The following is a 23,046-nucleotide window of genomic DNA, read 5'->3' as shown; positions in this document are numbered from 1 at the left end:
TCGTAAAGTCCTTATACTGTAAAGCTAGGGTTTAGAGTCTTAAACAGAATGACACTGTGATTAACTTTTAAATTTATATTGACATTTCTGGGCAAAAATTAACACATAATGAGCATACAACTTTAAAAGAAAAGGGATCAATCATAATGAAGAATTATAATGTAGACATATTTATAAATGAATACAGTAGAAGTTAGATAAAATAAGAAAATAAACTCTATTGACACTGAAATGTATCAATTATTATATCATTATATTATATTTTATTATAATATATTATATTATATAATTATATTATATAAAATTAAATAGACCAATTACATGTTTTAAACTCAAATGTTTTTCACTATGTTCACTGGATTTCTGAAGAGATATGGCCAAATAATAAAATTAAAGTAGGAAAGTGAAAAAGTCATTCTATGGAATTTTAACAATTAAACAACCAGCATAGCAATATAACATCAGGTAACATACAAGTTAAGATTTGTCTTTATTGTAATTAGTACTATATTAATTCTTTTCTCGATGTACAAATTTCCAATATACTGAATGACTGATAACAAAGATAGTTGACTTTATATGTATATGAATATATACAGATATACTCAAAATTCACACACAGATACAAATACACACACAAATTACACAGACATATACATTTATCATCACAATTGTACTTATGTGTGTGTCCACATGTGTTTTTTTCTAATACTTGTTTAACGATATAATTTGTGTGAAATATTGAAGTCGCTTGTGTGAGATAAAGGAATGATTTCTATTTGTCATACAAGAACCAATATATATCATTTAGTTCAAAATACCTTTGTAATTTAAGCTACTGAATTCTCATTATTTTGCATCAGCTTCAGAATGTAAATACAGAGAAACCTATTTAAAAACCTCTCCTGAAATTAAGGAAATATTCACTTTCCTCCTTGAAAATCAAGGAGTCACAAACTCCACATAAATAGAATGGACTCATGTCTTTCCCTTCAAAATACCTCTCCCTACCATGCTCCAAATTTAATGGCCATCTATTTAGTCATTTTAGAGACTGGAGTGTGCACCTCCAAACCTCTTCATTGCCAACATGCCCAAATCGTCTTCCCCAAAGAGAAAACGCTGCCTTCTACAGAACCCAATTCCATGCAATTCGTGTCTTTGAAATTGTCCCACTCACATCACGTGATTTGAAAATCAGCTAAAATCTAATTTTGTGCTATCATTTGCCCCTCTATAAATTAAGCTGGCCATTTCTACCTGAAAATGTTAAATGTTTAAACATGCTTACCTCCAACCACAACATCATCTTTCAAATAAATGACTCCTGCTTCCTGAAGGATGTAATGTACAAAACTCATTTCACTCGAAAAAACTTTACTCATTGGCTAAACTTCCCCTGCAGCACCCTTGTCTTCAGTTTCAGTTATGACCAGCAACACGCTATTTTACTTTTAAGCATCTTTTCTAAAAATGTTGTGCCTAGTTCATCTCTGGGGAATTTGCTGTAATAGATTGAAGTTACACAGTCAAAGACTTCTCCAAAATGTCCAGATTATTTTAGAACTCAGTGTTCATTGTTGCGTTAATTCTGCAGTCCTCTACTGCAAGTATTAGCAGCACATCAATCACATGATAAATCAATCACATTTATCAATCTGTGATAAATATGTGATATTACATTTCGATTACTATTCCAAACTATTATTTATTTTGAAGAAGAAATTCAGCATGTCTTGTTTACATTCTGTGGTCAGCGAGACATAACTGTACTTAGGACTCTGAGGAGGATGAGTGAGCTATCTAATGAACATTGTAGAAATACAGACAATTTTCATGTTTCTCATTAGATTAGGGGATTTTGTATTTTTTAAAAATTATTACTTTTTTATGTGAGGAAGATAGGTCCTGAGCCAACATCTATTGCCAATCCTCCTCTTTTTGCTTGAGGAAGATTGGCCCTGAGCAAACATCTGTGGCTACCTTCCTCTATTTCATCTGTGGGATCCTGCCACAGCTTGGCTTGACAAGTGACGCTTGGCCCACAACCAGGATCTGAATTTGCAAATCCCAGGCCACTGAAGCGAAGTGTGCTAAATTAACCACTAGACAAGTGGGCCAGCCTGAAGGATTTTGTATTTTTTGTCCAGGCAAACCACACCCTGGATACCCTGGATTCATGGCTCATGAGCAGAAAGGGACTGAGACTTGGGAAACACAGAGTGCTTGCTGAAGTGACCGCCAAGAGGAAGGAGCTGGGATTATTAACAAGAGCCAATAGTGCATGAAAAATGGAGGAAAGGGTGTTAAAAAGGACAAAGGTGCTCACCAGGAGAAGGACGGTGTTGGTAGCTCTGGACTCAGGGGAGGTTCTGAGGGAGACATTGGTCTTATGAAGATGTTTCACCCTCTGCTTGTGCTTGTACAGGATGAAAACGATGGAGCCACTGGCCAAGAACATAAGTCCAAAACAGAAAACATCAGGGAATGACAGCAATGCTGCATATAAGTTGTTTCTGGTTTTGTCATGACGAACAGTAGAACAGTATCCTAAATTTTTTCTATTTGTGGTGTTTTTGTGGCTCCCACGGATAGTCATAAACATAGGAAAAATGATATTTATCAGCATGTGCAGCGCCCAGCACAGGGTAATTGAAGGGACAATGCACTTCAGAGCTTCCCCTTTAATCTCTGTCCATCTGGAGTTCCTGGGGCTGATGATGATGGCCTGGATGACACTCAAGAGGCTGGTGGTGCCAATGGACACACCCCTGCCCACTGCGCAAAGATAGGGCAAAAATCTGCATTCCAAATCAGGATGACCAGGATCCACTCCAAAAGATGACAATGTATAGCGGATTCCACTAGATAACAGGACCAATAAGTTGGCTACAATCAGGTTCTTGATAATCAAATCTGTGGATCTTAACCTACACTCAGTGAAATGAAGGAAAAGATAATGGCAAAGAAGAAAGAAATTCCCCACAATTCCGAATGTAGTCTGTAATAAGAGAATCGTCCCTATTGCCAAATCCCTGGCGGCCATCCTCTCAGTTCTCAATGCCTCATGTTTGTCTTCTGAGCCAGAGGATCCTGCAGAGGAATAGGAGGTGTGGGCCACAGGAATCATGTCAACTGAAATACAATTTACTCCACTTACCAACAAATCCTATGTAGAAATAATTACTTAAAGTTTTTTCTGTCCTTCAGAGGACTCCAAGAATTGAAAGTAGAATCATGAATGAACACTTGCAATGTAAGAAATACTGCCATGAAGGTCACAGATGCAGTAACTTCTTTATTCCTCACAAATTCATGAGGCAGCCACTGTTACATTCCTTATAAAGATGAGGACAACAAAGGGACAGAGAGGTGAAGTGTTTCATCTAAATTAACACACTGGTTGAGAACACAGTGGGGATTTTAACCTGGCAATAAAGTGGTGCATTTAATCCATAATACACTAAATTAATAGTTTTGTTCTTCAAATAAGCCAGATCTAAATTCAGTTTTGCTTTTCGATCTTGTTGTTTCCACTTAGATCGGTGATCTTTTATCTAAAATTTGGTAGTGATGAGATTTCACTTATGTATGAAGACATTTGAGAGGCAGATATAGACTTTGACTAAAGCTTTACAGATCTTAATAAAATGTAGATGCCCTAGTTGCAGGATAAAACTGCACGATCCTGTCCCAGTACAAGTTGAGTTTAACGAATGCAAGAATTCCTCAACATTAGGATGGAAAAGAAAGATTCGTTTGCATTGATTTCAGGAACAAAAGGACAACGGTCTAAGTCACAGGAAGTATGAGATAGAAACACTGATGCCTGATAAACAGTGTATGGTAGAAACAAATTATTACTAATTTCAAATCATATACATGTCATTTATTCATACCTATGTTAGATGAAATTATTAGCAGGAATGAAAGATTTGTGAAGAAGATTAAAGTACAAGGTACACAGGCAACATGCAATGATGTGATGCCAAGGAAAAGAGCATGTAGTGTATAAATTACATACATTTTTGGGTGTCTCAATATACTGTTATAATATTTAAAAGCATCAGAAGTATCAAAAGAAGAATTTGAGCCTAAACATATTTTCTGAACTTATTGCTATATTTTTTTAAAGTGCTGCTTACTCACTTTAAGTGGGAAAAGTCTGTCTATAATTAATAGAGACATTATCAGGAAATCTGTTAAGCGCTTCATATACTGAGTTAGAGAAGACATTTCTTCTCCAGCAACTGCTGCTAGACACACTGTTACTGCACAGGATCAACTGATCTTTGTATGTTCATCATACTCTTTATTACGACAATAGAGCTACACTTGGTGTACCTCTAGAAACCTGAAGATTATGTCTATGATTCCTGTAAGTAAGCTGAACAGCAGCTTGACACCTGAGGTACAGTCCTTAAGCACATAGATATCAAATATTACACGACTTGGATTAAACCATAATAACCACTGTCCCTACCTTTGAGCCATGCTGGATTGCTGGAAGATCTAGGAACACATCTCTCTTGATATCTCACTCAGTTTATCCTCAAGATTTATTCCGTCTTCATACCTGCCTTTGGCACTTGACCAGGTACATGAAAGAACATTTGCCTTGTCCATTACATTCACTTACCCAGATTCCTGATACAACTCCTTCTCTTACAGGTTCTAACTCTCAGATGAATAAATCTAAAACTCATCCATTTTTTCCTGCTGCTGGCATGGTAGGGTTAGCACGAAGGTCAAAGCAGTCGGTACATGTGTGACAGAATTAGCTAGACCCTGATATATGAGTTTCTGATTCTGTGACCTCAGCTCCCCTCAGAACCGCAATTATCATTTCACTTGTAGCATCATTGGCAGGAACAGGCTTGGGAGCTGAGAATATTTTTTCAAAACTTTCTTCCCAGGTGCTAATTACCAAGAACAACTACAAGTTTCTAGCTAACATCCCTTAAGAGACTATTGGTGTGTTTGTGGGAGGCATGGACATACTTTTCCGTGAACCCTGGAGGCAGACAGTGTCTCACATGGAGCAGGGCAGGAAATACTTAGGTCTCACATTTGATCGACTGGCAGTGGGTATGTGTATCTCAGTGGATGTTCTATTTCCCCCAGATGTTCTAGCTAAAGTGAGCTATTTTCTAACTTCACACAGCTAAGTTGCATCATCAGTTATGTTCAAAGAAATGTGTTTTAAAAAGGATGCAAGAAGAGGGACATGATACCAATAATTTACATTAGATGTCATTGCACTCATTTGCACACCTCAATGTCAATGAATGTGTAAACAGTAAGGAAACTCCACCAATAGTGACCCTCACTAGTGATAGGAAGCAGAATCATACAAATATCCATAAAATAGTGAGAGAAGTTTTTAAAACAGTCCCTCAGATAGAAAGCACCAGAATGAGATGCTTTAACGGGGAGATTCCACCATGCTTTTAAGTATCAGATAAGCCAATGCTACTTCCTTAATTCAAGACCATCAAATTGTCAACACACTCCTCTATCCTTATTTCTTTTTTGTACAATATTTTCAGTAAGAAGCTATGTTTTTGAATTTAAGAAATATGTTTTTGGTTGGTCAGAACAAAATACAGTTATAAATTGCAAGTTGAATTTAATTCTGTAGGTTTTCCTACAAACAAATCAACTCTGATGCAAGTTCAAAAGGGATCTATTATCCCCCCTTGTCAAGTCACTTGGCAGAACCATAATGCTGGACAATCCATCTTACATGCACTCATTTACACACACAAGCAAAAACACACAAGCATACACATTCCTTCACACATTCAAACTCATAGTCACACATTCACATTCTTATATACATACACACTTACATGTTCTCAAAATGTTAATTGCACACACAAAAACTAATGCACATATTGGGGCTGGCCCCGTGGCCGAGTGGTTAAGTTCGCGCGCTCTGCTGCAGGCGACCCAGTGTTTTGTCAGTTCGAATCCTGGGCGCGGACATGGCACTGCTCATCAGACCACGCTGAGGCAGCGTCCCACATGCCACAACTAGAAGAACCCACAACGAAGAATACACAACTATGTACCGGGGGGCTTTGGGGAGAAAAAGGAAAAAATAAAATCTTTAAAAAAAAAAAACAAAAACTAATGCACATATTGATCACATAAAATTTACAATTAAATATGTAATTATACATACATACACTTCCATAAACTCACAATTACACTTCTTCATAAAATAACAGTCACCAAGCATGGGTGTATCTCAATTACATGATCTTATACAGAAGAATACTTGTATTTCCAGACTTCTGGATGCCTGAAAAGGAGGGCCATGCTGCCCTCTATAGTTTTGATAACCCTGCAACAATCACATGGGCCATATTTATTACAATGCACAGCACTTAAAATGTGCTGTGAGCGTTGTCATCTTACGTCAAGACACATACTGAGAAACTTGGGTTTTTGGGGGAGTGAAAGTGCCTATGTGATAGAGTGGAGTAAGAATAGGCCACAGGACCAAGAAGACATAATATGGGGGTGCCGAGAGCCAGGGGGCTTGGAGTTATAGAGAGTACAGGGCAAGGGAGTGAACAGAAAGAGAAAAGGCAATGGTTTTTAATACTGGTGAAGTATTAAAGTGCAATGCTGGGGATGAAAGACAGAGCAGGCAAAATGTGCAATGAAGGAAAGGTGGGAGATTTGGAGATCTGAAGAGATCAAGGGGGGATAGGATCAAGGGAATAAAAATGCTAATGGGGAGGGGAAGTTAATGTCAAAAGTGAGGAAGTGCCAGAAGGGGCTTCATTTAAACACCATTGTTTGGAGGGAAGGGGAATTCAGATAGGGTAGAGAGATTTTGGTAGATGATAACAGTTGAATTTCGGCAGAATGTGGGGAAAAGGAGATGGCACTAGGGGAAATGGTGGGCACAGGCAAGAAGGCCAAATGGGCAGAGGACAATAAGACAGTAAAGGTCAGTGGGCATGTGTGAGCCAAAAAGACAAGGAGAATGTGTCCAGAATTATAGAGTTCGATGCAATGAGTGCATGGTACAAACTGGGTTTCTGGGGCAACTGATGATGCGTATGACTTCAGAGCTGGGATGAAAGAGGGTGCCAGGGCATAGAAGTCCCAGGGAATGTGATAAGATATCAGAATTGAGAGCAGATAGAAGGCAAGAGAAAGGAGGGCATTCAAGACAGATTTTGCAGAGGTGACAAAGGCTGAGGAGGGTTAGAATGAGGTCTCTAGAATACTGGTCACAGAGGTTTGGAGGTGAAAAAGGTCACAAGCTGAAGGTGGAGAGTGCAATACTGAAGTCAAAAGGGTTCTGTCGAGGTCAGAGTGCATGTAGAGTTTTATTGGATGTCTAAAGGTCACAGGTGGACAGATGAAGATGTACAAGGGGGCAAAGAGGTAGAGTGCGAGGTCGGATGAGCCTAAGAAGACGGAGCTGGCGGAGGACAGATATGAGGCCATTCATTGATTCTCTCATGTGTCTATTCTCTCACTTATGATAAAAAATAAGGAGTCATATATGTTTATCTTTAATGAAATACATTTGACATATTACATTGTGTAAATTCAAGGAGTACATCGTATTGATTTGCTACATTTACATATTGTAATACGATTATCACTGAGTGCTAGTACCTCTAGCACCTCACCTCATTATCTTTTCTTTCAGTGTTTGGAATAATGGAGATCTAGACTCATAAGAAGTTTGATGATTACAATAAAACGTTGTGTTTTGTATTCACTATACTGTGCATTAGATCTCCAGGACCTATTTGTCTACTAGCTGCAAGTTTGTAGCCAAAAACAACCTCTCTCCTGTTTCTCCAAGCCCCTGCCCCTGGTAAGCACCATTTGACTCTGTCATTTGATGAGTGTGGCTATGTTAGAGTCCACATGTAAGTGAGATCACACAGTATTATCCTTTCTCTTTCTGACTTATCTCTTGAAGCATTGTGCCTCTGAGGTCCATCCATGTTGTTTCAAATGGCAGAATTTCTTTCTTTCCCATGTCTGAATTATACTTCATGGTACATATATATCGCATCTTCTTTACACATTCTTCCATTGACAGACACCTGTTCTTCCATATCTTGGCTTTTGTCACTACTTTTGTAAATAATGCTGTAATGGATATGGGATTGCTGGTATCTCTTCAATAACCGTTTTCATTTCCTATGGTTTCTCATTGCAGTTCTGGAACGACAATCTTGGTCATATAAGATGTTCCTGAATACTCCTTAAGTTGAATCTACAGTAGAGACGAGCACATAAAATTTGGGATTTAGAACTCTCAACAGTATGTTCTCTTCCCTTTTGTGGTATTGTGTACAGTATCAAATAGGAAGTCTAACAGGAGAGGCTGTGCTGTTGAAAAAATGTGTCAAGTCATCCCTTCAAAAGGCCTGCTTACAGATTCAAAAACTTTAGCATCACGGAATTTTTATATCCCAAGATAGACGTAATGAAAATATCTTTCTTTATTGTGGTATTTCTAAAATATAACACTTTATTCTAAAGTTTATGTGCTCTTACAAGCTAATGTTTTGAGCTTTACCATAAAACATGACACATAATAAGATAGCGAAGAATTTTAAGGACATATTCTCCTTTTCCTCTATCATATAATGAAACATCAGAAGGCGTAAAATGTGGAAATAGATTTTAGATATATTGATAGTTTAAAAGTAATTTTGTTTTATTGCAACCAATTTTCTGGTCTCATATAATGCTATAGGTAAATCTCCAACCTTCTGTGTAATGTAACCTGGATGCTCATGATTGATACATCGTAAAGGAATTACGAGTTCAAATTAAGATTAGCAATCAGCTGAAATTAAAATAGTCAGATTGTCTTCGATTATCTGGTGGACCCAAGATGTTACAAGAGCCTCTCAGACAGAAAGAGAAGGCAGAGAGATGGGATATAAGAGTAGATAAGAGATTTGAAACACGAGAATGACAACATGCTATTGCTGGGCTTGAAGATGGGACGTGGATAGGTGCAGGAGGAACCTAGAAGAAGGAAATGAATTCTGCCAAGAATTTAAGATATTAGAAGTGCATTCTTCTTCAGAATTTTGAGAATCGAGCCCAAGCCCGCTGATTAAGTCTTGTTGACACCCTAATCTAAATACTCAGCCAAGTCCGTCAGATTTCCAATAAAGAAATATAAGAAAATAAAACGGGTGTTGTGTTAGTCTGGTAACATGGTGGCAATTTCTTATGTCAGTAAAATTCAAATAACATACACAGGAACAGATTTAACAGTCAAATATTTCCATGACAACATGAAGTCAAAGTCTTCAGGAATTACCCATAACCAATACTATTTTGATCTGTAGATGTAACAGTTGTCATCACTGAGGTATATCCTACTTCCTATGAAGTTGGAGAATATATCTGAGGTTATATCTGAAATAATACTATACACACAGAAACATACCCACACGCAACTAACATTCTGTCCTTGGCTCAATATCTCAGAGATAGAGAAAGAAAGCTTTCCAAGTTATAAAATCCTGGAATGTCAGGAGCAAGCAAGCACACAGCATATGACCTGGGACTCAATATTTGCCTGAGAAGGACATTTTCCCTTCTCTCATCTCTAGCCCTATTTTTTATTCTCTTGAAAAACCACATTTGCCAAAGTTTCCTTTTTTGTGGTACCAACATACTCCTTCTGGTAAAGGTTGTATTGTGTTCTTTCAAAATTAGTGTGCTGTAGTCTTAACCCCCAGTACCTTACAGTGTGTTCTGATTTGAAATAGAGTATTTGCTGATATAATTTGTTATGATGAGATCATACTGGATTAGGGTGTACCCCTAATCCAAATTAATGATATCCTTATAAAAGAAAGAAATTTGGAGACAGTCATGCACACAGGGAACACGTCAGGCAATGATCCGAGTTAATATTGCCATAAGCCAAGGAACTAGAATTAAGGAGAGGGGCCTAGAGCAGATTATCCCCTAGGAGCTTGAGAGAAAGCATGGCCCTGCTGACATCTTCATCTTGAACTTTCAGCCTCCAGAACTGTGAGACAATAAACATCTTTTGTTTAAGCCCCTCACTTCCTCTCCTTGTTACTGCACATAGCAAACAAATACAGCTTCTTTTGCCACCTTCATAACAACAGGCAGAAGGACCTGGGAATGCAGCGAAGACTCCCCTTCCCTGTCCTCTGCCACAGGAGACATTCAAGGACAAACAGCTCTGATCTGAAGGTCATAATGTGAGTTTCTCATCCCCTGTCTTCGGAGACATTCCCTCTGAGAAACATCTGAAATCCTGCTAAAATATTGGGGATGTGACAAAACCCTCGCAGAATAGACCCTTTCCCTCTCGATGGGCAAGAGGTTTGGGTCCACTCCCTGAAACGAGTCCTAAGGCTTAACAACTGACAGAATGGATGTTGAGGAGATGGGAGAGCACAGTTGATGGTTTTTCTTGACACTCCCCAAGTGGTCCTCAGTGGGAAACCAGTATTGAGGATCATTTAGTTAAACATTATTTCTCAAATTGTAATGAGCTGTGAATCACCTGGGGATCCTGTTGAAGCAGATTCTTTGGGACATGGCACTCTAAGAGGGTCAGTTCTGCAGATTTTTAGAGGGGTCATGAATTTTCTTTTTAACATGGAGCTAGTAGTGCTGCGGCCTCTCTCCAGACCCCTGTTTCAGTAGCACTAAGAAAGAGAAGAAGCACAGTACATGTGAACCCTACACCCTACCATCACAGCTCAACATAAATCCTGCTGGTTCCTGGCAGTTCACAATTTCGTGGCGAAGAAAAGGGAACCAGTATGTGTGACCCACCTGGGGAGGGAGGAGGCTACTATTAGGAAACGCCTACGGACCGCATGACTCGATGCAGAGTTTGCACTGGTGAAAGCAAATGTCAAGTGGATGTAAATGTGCAGGCATCATCTGTGCAAGAACCAGCACAGGATGGGCAACGTGGGCAGGTGGAGTAGAATGGGGCTGACTCTTGCATGTGCTTTCATTTAATTGCTGGATAAGTTGTCTCTTTGCATTCTCTACAGCAGTTATTGGCCATGGGATTCCAGCACTGATAAGAGGCCAGCTTAGAGATGTTGAATCTCCAAGCAGACTGTTAATGTTGTGAGTATGATGCTCTGTTGGGGCCTCCCAACCCCAAAGACACAGAGGACCATGTGCTGAACACAGATTCTGGATGCACTGAGATCTGCAATGTTCAAAAGAAACAACAGCTCCCAAATGGACTCATTTGAACTCAGCTCATCAAACAACCAATATCATCACCAAACCAAAGCCTAATACAAAACCTAATTGCATTTTCAACCTTGCCCAGGAATGGAATCTTAACCAGTCTGGAATTTTCTTTTTTTTTCTTTTTACAACGGGCACCTGAGCAAAAATATGCTGCCACTCTTCTTTTCTTCTTCTTCTCTTTTCTTCCTCTTCTCTTCTTCTCTTCTTCCTCTTCTTCTTCTTTTCTTCCTCTTCCTCCTCCTCCTCCTCTCTTCCCCTCCTCCACTTCCCCTTCCCCACTTCCTCTCCCCCTCCTCCTCCTTCTTTCTTCTTTCTTCTTCTTTCTTTTCTTCTTCTCTCAAAAGCCCAGCAGTACATGGTTCTATATTCTAGTTGTAATCCTTGAGGTTGTGCTCTGTGGGATGCTGCCTTGGCATGGTCTGACGAGTGATGCCATGTCTGTGCCAAGGACCCAACTGAGGAAACCCCAGGCCACTGAAGCGGAGCACGTGAGCTTAACCACTAGGCCATGTGGCTGGACCCTGGAATTTTCTTATCACCAATGAGGTTATCTGCCAAATAGACCCTTCCCATCCCCCAAGAGATATGACATAATCTGCTCTTTCCTTGTGTCTTCCCCCTTTGTCTATAAAAGCCTTCCATTTGGTACAGCTCCTTGCTTGTGGTCTGCACAGGTATGTTTGTAGGCCAGTCTGCAGTAACATTTCTTGGCTACTCCTGGTGTATTAAGGTGCATATGTTTGTCTTGTATTGTGTAGATAAGGGCTAGTGGAAACTATTAGGGATCTTGGAGGCCATAAAGCCACAAAAACTGGTAGGCACTGGTCAAGCACTTAAAAGCTGATAGGGTGCATACCACCTAACTCAAGGACTTCTGTGTTATGATAAGACGGTCAGAGAAAGGGTTAGATTGACACTAGGTCACCTCTCAACCTCAAAAAGAATTGCCCTACAATGACATACACTGTAAAACGCCACACAATCCCCAACCTTGTGACATGTCACTCTTAGGTATGAATCTAGCTACAAGAGACACAAAGTCTAGCTAAAAGAGATGGAATCTTGAATTTCTAAAGAGTGAAGTGTGCCACCTTCTGGCAAATTGCTCATTTCATGTGTAAGGATTATACAGAAGCTGTAGAGAGAGATCTAGGCAAATGGCAAAATCTTACTAAAAATGACCTAGAATTATAAGGGCCACTATGGGGAATGTTCCAATTAGACGAGATTGTTTACTTAAGAAGTGCACTCAAAGGAAAGTGTTCCTGAATTAAACAAACAAAATGGGATACCTATGCCTATTTTAATTAGTATGCAGATGTTCCCAAAGGGCTACAAGATTCCGAAATACCTTCATTAAAAGACTCATTACAAAAGGTTAATGAAAAGTTAAAGACGCCAGGGGTACCTGAAATGAAAGACAGGAGGACTGATGTGACTTACTGCTCCCCTCCATCCTTCTTCACCTGAGCACTCATGTTTACTGCTTCTCTCTCCAAACTGCCTTTCCAGTGTGAAAAAACTACTAATCAGTTATCACTTACAATAAAATTACCCAAAGTTTCCAAAGGTATTATTCACCCCTTGGTCAAAGACCAAACTAAGGGCCATAGTTAAAGAATTTTCAAAGCGCAGGGAAAAACTTCAAAAGGTTTTTTAAGAATTTGGGGTCATTCTCAGGGCCTAGGAACCCAGGCTGCCAGATCTTTACTGGCTTGTGCGCATGTTGGTAGGATCCGGTGAAGCCCCAAAACGGATGCAAGAAACAAAATGGCAAAATCTCAAGGATGGTATTTGAGATGCTTCATCTTCAAAATGTTCTCTTATTAGACCACAAAGGGCTACAAAATGGCAACTGAAATTTATCAAGCAATATTTAGAGTCTTCCCTGCCCACACTCATTTGCCCATTATTCAAACATGCAAGCGAAAAACAGATGGATCTGTAGCAGTCCTTAAACCCCTTTTGAAACTCTCTTCCCATAGGGTTACAAGTTTCATACACTAAATAAAGTCACCCAACCCGCTCTAGTTGCCCTATTTGTAATTGGACTATTTAGTGTTTGTTTGTTTGCTTGTTTTTGCTGAGGTGGATTCACCCTGAGCCTAAATCTGTCGCCAATATATATGATAAATTAAAATGAAGAAGTTCTTTTACATAAAGAAATGCACATGCACAAACGAAAGAGGGATGGAGGGAGGGGAAGAGAGAGAGGATCAAGAAAAGAATAATATCCAACAGATATAGAGACTTCCTGCACATCAACAAGAAAAATGAAGACAGACAAGAGAATAGTAAAAACGGACAAAGTAAACTAACATATACTTCAAAAAGAGGTTGCCCAATGTCTAATTAACATATCAAAATATACCCAAGTTCCTCAGTAATCAGAGAAATGTCAATAAAATCACTATTTCATATAATGACACACCAAGCAGCAGACTAAAATAAAAACTGAAGTAAAATGACAAGTGTTCACAAGGAGGTGGATGAACAAGGATCTCCTATGCCGCTGGTGGGTGGGAAAATTGGGGCAACCATTTCCCAAGTCTATCTGGCACTATGTCCTAAAGCTGAAGACATGCAGACCTATGAGCCAACAACTCCTCTACTCTGTGTACAGCCAGCATAGGTTTGTAGGTGTGTCACTGAAACGTGTTCTAGAACTTACATGCCAGCATTACTCCTAACTGTCACAAACTGAAAAGCACCCGCATGCATGTTAACAGTGAAGTGACAGCTATCACTTGGCCCTGCCACTCCGGGATCCAATTGCTCCCATTGTATTTAGGTTGCCCAGCTCAGTGGCAGCAGTTCCCAGTATAAAGAACGACTGGCTCGGAGAGAAGAGCAATCAAGGAGCTCTTGGAGGATGCTGGGGCTCCCCTCACCAATATATTTCTCAAAGTATTCATGAAAAAGATGTCTTGTGGAGCCTTTCAGTATGGTGGGCAGATCTTACGTGACAAATCCACTCTAACATTCCAATGACAGAATCAAGGAAAGAGGGAAGCAAGAAAAGAATAATATCCCACAGATATAGAGACCTCTTTCAAATCAGCAAAAAAAAGAAAAGTCAGACAACAGAATAGTAGAAATGAACAAAAACACTAACATATGCTTCAAAAGGAGGTTGCCCGATGTCTAACAAACATGTGAAAATATGCCCTACACCTGTGAATCCATTGCTCCACATTCAAAGGAGTGGAGGCATTTTCAATTTACTCCCGATGAGCCATCTGCTGAGCAATGTTTTCAAGTGCTCAACCAAACTGTTAGAGCTGTTTCTAACATCATGAGCTGCAAAGTGTAAAAGCAGAATCTCTGCTTAGACAGCATGTACCAATAAATTTGTCATGATCCAATTTTATATCATTCCACCCTTATCCCATGCCCTAATATCCATTCCCACACACGTTCCCAGGAGACCTGTTGTATAAGTTAGAAAACTCAAGCTGTTCTTTTGGAGTGTAGGGCACCACCTCAGGGGTCACACTTTGTAGCTCACTATTAGGAGCCTACTGGGACTTGAGTCTGGATATACTTCTAGGAGCAAGAAGGAGTAGTGGGAGTGGGTCCTGAGGAGAATCAGCATTGTCTTGCAGGGCAACTGCTTCAGGAGAGGCCATTAAAGTTTCCTCAGGTAATGCAGGGTTATTCCCTTGGACAAGGTAAAAAAGCCAACAGGCTGTTTTTGCAGATGTTCCACTGCCAGGGGTAGGGGGCCATTCCAATTGCGGTGGGGAGGCCAATCCTACTCAGGGTGGGGAGACCAGTTCCAATGGAGACGGAGAGACCTTTCCCAGTGGCAAAGAAGACCTGTCAGAATTTAGGGGCTCAGTGTCCCTAGCCTCATCAGGCTCTTCCCACACATCCACATTACAATTTATCAGAATCCTATTTTTTCCCAATTACTGCCCGCACTTTAATGACAGACACCTTATGAGGCCAGGAATGCACCTTGCAGTTACAATTCAGCCAGTCTCAGGAGGAGATTCCGCATTTGATTTTCAGCAGTCTCAGCTGAGTGGCTACAGGAGATAAAGGTCTCCTTCAGGGCACAGACAGATGCCTTCAGGGCATTTACACTGTGCTTCAGCTGGGAATTTGAATCCCTGAGCTTCAGTTTCACTTTCACTTCTTTGTCCAGCAGCATTAGGAGCAACCAGCCAACGTTACCCCATTCATTAGTTTTCCAAAAATGTTTGAAAGTGTCATATGCACAGTCACTCAGATACTGACTGCTTATGGGTGGCTGATTAGGAGTAACCAATGCAGAAATTTTGCATATTTCCATTGCCAAATCACACCAGGGACTATCAGTCCTCTCTTTAATAATGGAAATGAACTCATTCCCACCTGTCAATCTAATCATATTTGAAAGCCAATTCCAATGTTAACTGAAACAAAGAGTGTAGGTGATATTAGTGAAGGAGTTTATTCAATAAGGATTCTGAGGATTTGAGCACCAGGGAAAAACATTTCAACAGAGTGCTCTGATGGAAACGCTCCAAGGTGTGTGAGTTGAAGCACAGCTCATATTTCTTTCACAAAACAGTGCTCACGCATGAAGAGCACAAGAAAATAAATGACATAACTACACTTCATATATGTATAAAAGGGGGATAGAGTACATCTGGGCTTTTCCTTAGATTATGCATGAAGGTAACATAAACAAGAATTACTTCGTTATACATCAAAGTTCAGAGATGTCAACATTATCTAAGTATGGAGGGAGGCAAGGATTAGGGTAGGGAATTAGTCTCTCATTCTCTAAGAAATGCAGCTGGGAAATGGGAGCGCTGGGTACCCCATTTTCTCCTCCTGTTGTGGAATTGTCCAGCTGGCATCTTCACTCATGAGATGTGGGGTTGCAAGGTCATTTGGCACAGGCTGAAGCGGGCCTGCACGGCTGCTCCACAGCACAGCCAGGATTTTATGGTACTCACTTCAGACCTATGCAGCTTCCTTGCTAGATTTGCCTGTTAGACCAGGGAGAGGGGTTCGAAAAATCTGTCCACAATCCCCCTTTTGGTCTTATCAACTCAGGGTTGCATTTGTGACCAATGAGTTCTTTCTTTTTTTAATTTTTTATGACATAGTGAGTTATCTCTCATCTCCTTACCAATCTTACAAGTCTTTTATTAAAAATGCATTCCAGATCACTTCAACCTTCCTGGCTAACATGATCTGGGCCTGCTCCTGTTGTCCTCTCCTTCAACACGTAGCATAACATCAGAATAACATGATACGAACAAAATTACAGTTGTGAATACAGCTTTTATAATATCAATGTGAGGACATGAGACAAAAGAGAAAAAAAAATCATTAAATGAAACCTAGACAAACAGCAGCATATTTCTGGACTAACTGAACCATTCTTCTCCTTCTTTACGTGGAGTTACTTGTACTTTATGGTCAGTGTCCTCAAAGTGCTGAAGTGAACGCTGCATTTCTCGGGAAGCTCAGTCTAACCTATCTTCAGGCCATTCATCCTCCATGATTTAACCTCAGCTGGGGGTCTTAACTGGAGCTCCCAATAGGCATAAACATCTTCATCTTAGTATCATAAGTCTCATTAACCTCTGAAAGGTGGATCTTTCCTATAATTTTTGTATTACACCAGATGCCTGAACTTTTCATCTTAACTTCATTTGGTTGCAATAGGAATCTGATAGTGGAACAACATGATTTTTTATTTCCTCCCATCAAAATTGACCCCTCCCCCTATGTTCATTGCAGCATTGTTCACGATAGCCAAGATGTGGAAGCAACCCAAGTGCCCTTCCACAGATGAATGCATAAAGGAGATGTGGAATATATGCACAGTGGAATACTGCTCAGCCATCAAAAGCAAATTTGTCTCATTTGCAACAACATGGATGGACCTTGAGTGGATGATGTTAAGTGAAATAAGCCAGACAAAGACTAATACTGCATGATTTCACTCATATCTGGAAGATATCAAATACATTGATAAAGAGAACAGATTAGTGGTTACCACAGGTGAAGGAGGTTGGCCCGGGGGCAAAAGGAGTAAAGGGGCAAAGACATATGGTGATGGAAATAAGTTAGACTAGTGGTGGTAAGCACGATGACGTCTATTCAGAAACTGATAAGTAATAATGTACACTCAAAATTACACAATGGTATAAACCACTATGATCTCAATAAAATTACTGAAATTAAAAAAAAAACAGGTAACTAATGTTAACTAAATTTATCTCATAACCACTTCACTGTATAAATATATCAAATTATTATGTGGTACACCTTAATCTTATACAAATTATGTGTCAGTTATATCTCAGTAAAACTGGAAAAAGTGCCACAGAACATAAATGGGAAAACTAGCCAAGTACTTATTGATGCTAGAGCTACATTTTCTCCATAAGATCCCGCACTCATAAGACAGCAAATCACTCAGAGTGAAAAATGGTTTGTGTAGTACAGATATGTAATAAAGTTTCAAAATAATTTCTATCTCAACCCGTACAAATGACACTGAAATGCATCTTTCTTTGTTATGTGACACAGCCCCAGTAATTCTGTTAGGTAGAGATCTGCTGTCTAAATTAAAATGGCTAATACTCTTTGCTTTAATGGTGACCTCACCACAGTGTTTCCTGACCAACCTGAACCTGATATTTTATGCTCTTTATAATTGGCCCTTGACGTGGAAGGGGACAAATTCCAACAAAAGTTCTCTAAAGTAATTGAGCTGCTTAATAATCTGTGAGGAAATTTTAAAGCAACAATGTGAGAATAAAAAGTGCAGAGCCTATAAAGTTCCAGGTAGATGTGAGTAAACCTCCTCTTCAGTTGCCTCATTATCCACTAAATCCCGAGGCCATACAAGGCCTCACACCCATAGCAGAAGACATACTCACCGCGGGGCTGAACAGCCCCTGTACCACCATCTGTAAAACACCGATCTGACCAGGTCAGAAACCTAATGGGAGAGGATGACAATTTGTTCAGGATTTCAGAGCTATTAACAAGAGAGTCAATCCTTGCTTCCCGGTTGATCCAAGCCTGAACACCCTGTTGTCACAGGGTCAGGCAAACTCAAAATAGTTCACTGTTGTACAAATTGGTGCAGCCTCACTCTAGACTCCAACAGCCAATATCTCTTTGCCTTCACATGGGTCATTCAACAATCTACCTGGACAGCATGAAGCCTTCACTGAGGCCCCTTCTTATTTCTCCAAATTCCTTACACCACCAAGTTTTAAACATCCTCCTGACCCGCGGGATACTGACCCTCTTACAATACGTAGAGAACTTCTTGCTGTGCTCAGTAACCAAAGAGGCAGCCATAAACGTTTCCACTTCGCTGCTGCCACAGATAGCTGAAAAAGGACATAAAGTCTCTAAGGAAAAATTGCAATGATCTCTAGACACTGTTCATTCCCTAGGTCATAATCTAAGTGCTGAAGGAATCCAGCCATATCCTCCCCAAAATTAGTCTAATCAAAGAATTTCTTAGGCTTGCAGCTTGTGACATCTTAGCAGATGTCTAGGCTTGCCTGCTTATGACAGACTTTGGGTTGCTAACATTTCTTTATTGGCTTCCTCACTTTACAGACTCAGCAAATTTCAGTCCCTGAATCCTTTCCTCAGGACATAAATATGTGCAGGCTGTTATAAGACCAAAACAAGTGCTGCAAGAACCACCTACCTTAGGGCTACAGAACTATTCCAACATTTTGCTTCATTTGTGCAGGAAAGAGATAACCAGACCCTGGGAGAGTTCAAAGAAGAACATGGCAAGAAACACAAGCCTGTTGTTTACTATAGCATACAACTCCAATCAGTTTCTTGTGCGTGTCCCTGCTGTCTAAAGGCTATAGTTCACATGCAAAGTTAGTAGAAACCTCTGCATATTTAACCCTAGCAAATGACTTTTCTTTATAAACCCTACATGCTGTCCGAAGTATTCTCAACTCTGAATTGACTCAACACTTCCGTGCGAGCTGACTAACCTTCTATGAGGTCCTTCTGCTTTTATCACAGAATCTACATCTCAAACATTGCAAAATCTTTAATCCTCCTGCATTACTATCTCTGCCTATTGAAGGCAAGCCCCATGGCTCAGGTAATAACATCTCCTTTTGGGACATGCATCCTAATTTATGAGACAACCCTTTACTAATCCTGATCGAATCTGCTTTGTTGATTGGTCATAATGTACAAATAAAAAAGGAAATTGCCAGGCTGATTATGCTATTACTACCCAATAGGAACTCCTTGAAAGGAGAAACCTCCAGCAAGCTAAAACAGCTGAACAAGCAGAGCTCCAGGCCCTTAGAGAACTTGCCAGTTTATAGAAGGACAATCTCTTAATATTAATACTGCTGGTGATATGCCTTTGGGGTTGTCCACAATTTACTATTTTATGGTAACGAAAGGGTTTTCTCATGTCCTCACACCCGAATCATAAATGGACAGGCAAATGATCTTCTTACTGCTATTCTCTTAATTGTTAAAATTGCTCTTATGAAAATGGATGCTCACACTAAAAGGATTGAATCTGATTATCAGCAAAATCCCCTGCCTGACTTCCACAGAAAGACAGCGGCAACAGAATCTATACAGATCGTGGCACATGTGGATGAATTCCATTCTGCTCCTGTGAAACGTAAGTCCTTGTTGACAGACTTGCACCATCCTCATGCCCTTGCAACATGGCAACACTTTTCCTGAATCAGATAAATTATGATGGGCAAACAATGGTTGTAAATTAAGTGAAAATTCAGGGCTATGGGAAACCCAAATGACCTCTTGGTTCTACTCCACTCCCCGTCATACCCATTTTTTAGGTTTTACATTCCTTCTCCCACACGGTGCATTTAAGATGAGTATAATTAGGCATAGACATTGGTAGGGAGACCTCTATAAAACGGCAACAGCAGACTACCCCTAAGACCTAAATGTCAGGCGATTGATCCTGAAATAACTATTTTCTTTCCCAAAAGGCTTCAGACCTCCTCCCTCTGGACCCTTTGAGCACCTGCAGCTGGACTTCATTCAACTGCCACCTGGGACAGCTTACCAATACGTTCTTGTTGTTGTATGTATGTTTTTCAGAAGGAGTTGAAAGCTTCCTTGCCACAAAGTTGATGCCTGCATAGTAGCAAAGAAGTTCTTGGAAAATATGTTTCCCAATTGGAGTACACCTTCCACAGTCTCCAGTGACTGAGGCACTGATTTCGCTGGACACGTCAGATGAGTCATAACAAAAACCTTGCAGACTTCTTGGAATTATCAAGGTCACTATCATCCTCAATCATCAGGCAAGGTTAAAAGAATTATGGCATCCTGAAAGTCAAAATTTCTAAACCTGCTGAAATGACTGGACTCACTTAGCCTAAGATATTGCCTTTGGTCTTCCCAAGTGTATGCAGTTTCTCCTTGGGGCTATGAATGCCTAGATGGCTGTTGCATTGATGGACAATGCTTCTTAGCTTATCCAACTGTGCTCCTAACTCGCCACAAGAAAATGACACAATTTATGGTTCGACTCCCTTGGATATACATCATCAGCTTAGAATGGACCTAGCGGATGAGTTCGTGACCCACGATTTTCTTTTTTTGGCCAGGCCATAATGCCTGGTTAGGAGTAAATATAAATGAGAAAATGATCAGAAACCTCTCCTTAACTCTTGAGAATATACAGAATCTCCTGCTCAAACAATAGAGGCTCAACAGAGATCCTTAGACTTTCTTGTCACAGTTGCTCTTAATAGTCGATTGGTTTCTATTGATTATAAGAATATAATCAATAATATACCAATTGTCACTGAGCAAGGAGGTTTCTGGGCTGTGGCCAACACCTCCTGCTGTACCTGGATTAACACACCTGGGGAAGCTGAAGCTCAGAAATAAGATCATTGATGAAAGTTGATGATGCTACATGCTCAGAGGTGACTTTGTCAGCAGGATCTTTCTTTGACTTATTTGATTTTCAATGGTTTGAGTTGAGGACAGTGTCTTCAACATGAACTGCAAACATTGGACATTATCCTGCTTGTAATAATCTCCATAGTGGGTTGCATTCTCTCAAAAGTTTTAAAAGCATGTTTGTAGCTGTGAACCACTAAGCATATGATCTCCGTAAGACTGCAACATCAGAGAGGGAGCAAAGAGAATGACCAACTTAAAGATTTGGGGCCTGAAGCCATGGGCTGTGACTACCACAGTGATTAAGCAACAACATCAAGGCCTATTGATACCAATCAAAGGATCGATAAAAGCTGTGAGTGGTAGTAGAGAGAAGTTCTAATAGATTCAGGTTTGACCATATCTCTCAGTTATCTCAGAGTCTACACAAAAGTGAGAAATTGTTAAAAAGGAGGCAGCAGGCCCCAAATGGAGTCACCTGTGCCAAGCTCCACATTAACAAACCCAGACTTAACACCTAATTGTTGGTGTTAATTGTTTCCACCTCCCTTGGAATGTAAACTTGGACCAGGCAAACTGGAATTACCTCGTCACCTCTAGTGAGGCAAATTGCCCCATAGACTCCTTAGATTCCCCTATAAAGGGTTACTTCTCTCAAAGCAATGCATTCTTTAGACAGAATTCCCCTTTTTTCCACCCCCTCTAGGCCTTTAAAAACTTTTCCTTTTCTGTAGCCCATTGGAGCTCCTTTCTGTTTGCTAGGGGGGATGCTCCCAGATTCACGAATCATTGCATAAAGCACTTTGATCATAAAATTTACTCAGTGGAATTTTTGTTATTTCTTAAGCTGAAGACTCACAGGCTTTCGAACACTCAGGCTTCAGTATGGAAGACAGCGCACAGAGCAATCTAACTACTGCTGTCTAAAGAGAATACCTGATCGTTGTGTCAAGGTTGCCCTGAGTTAACACAAGAGGGGCTTCAAGATGGAGGCTGCCTGCCTTTGCCAGAGACACTAAACGAAAAAATCATCACTCATAATGCCTTGTGTTATTTCCCACATGGCAGAAATCTAGTAGGGGCTGGGCCTTCTTCTAAACATCAGGAGCCAAAGCGACAACAATTATGCCTTCACTGCTGGAAGGGTTGAGGATTGTCAATCTGCCCATAGATTCCCAATAAACTTTCATAGGAAAATGGGACTCTGAATTTTGGTAAGGTTTTCTCAGCCTACTATCCTGACTGACAGATGAAAAGAAGTTCTAATACAGGCTCTCAAGACTGAATCATCAAACTTACCAACAAAGAGAATATCACTTACATAACAAAAAGTTTGAATATCAAAAGTTCCTGGTACTAGATCTGAATCTTTACCTAGCCTCTGGGGGGAAAGTGAAAGGGTAATTGGTCCCACTGACACTGATCTACCTGCAGCTCCTTCTGAATGAGACAAGCCCCTCTGGCACTTATGGGATGGGGAATCACAAACAAATAACAGAACAACTACTCTTACATTCTGACGTAAGAACAACAAGAGAATATTGAATTATTTCAAAAGGAGTAGTCATTTCCCCTCAAAATTTATGCGTTGAAATTTATTGGCCAAGATGGGGTACTAGGAAGTGGAATCTGGGAGGCAACTACATCATGAGGACAGATCCCGAACAAATGGGATTGGTGCCCTTTAAAAGAAGCCTGAGAGAGCTCCCTTGCCTCCTTCCACCTTGTGAAGATACAGTAAGAACTCTGCAAACCAGGCGAGTGCCCTCACGTGACCAAACTGGCACCCTGATCCCAGACCTCCATCCTCCAAAACCGGGAGATAGAAATTGTTGTTTACAAGCCACCCAGTTAGTGGAATTTTGTTATAGCTGCCCAAAC

General features: G+C 40.2%; 1 protein-coding gene across 1 annotated transcript; it reads right to left on the bottom strand.

The window, feature by feature from the left end:
• Positions 1-2,030: 2,030 nt before the first annotated feature.
• On the bottom strand, positions 2,031-3,232 carry LOC138915952 (vomeronasal type-1 receptor 4-like). Its single transcript, XM_070224909.1, has one exon. It carries the CDS (start codon positions 3,128-3,130, stop codon positions 2,099-2,101), a length of 1,032 nt encoding a protein of 343 aa, XP_070081010.1. The 5' UTR covers positions 3,131-3,232; the 3' UTR covers positions 2,031-2,098.
• Positions 3,233-23,046: the final 19,814 nt, after the last annotated feature.

This window comes from Equus caballus, chromosome 10 (assembly GCF_041296265.1).
Source record: "Equus caballus isolate H_3958 breed thoroughbred chromosome 10, TB-T2T, whole genome shotgun sequence".
Lineage (NCBI taxonomy): Eukaryota > Metazoa > Chordata > Mammalia > Perissodactyla > Equidae > Equus > Equus caballus.
The sequence above is the reverse complement of the archived record's forward strand: the minus strand, read 5'-3'. Positions and strand labels throughout refer to the sequence as shown.

Excerpts from the sequence above, each read along its gene's own strand:
- LOC138915952 (XM_070224909.1), bottom strand. The coding sequence starts at position 3,130 with ATGATTCCTGTGGCCCACACCTCCTATTCCTCTGCAGGATCCTCTGGC.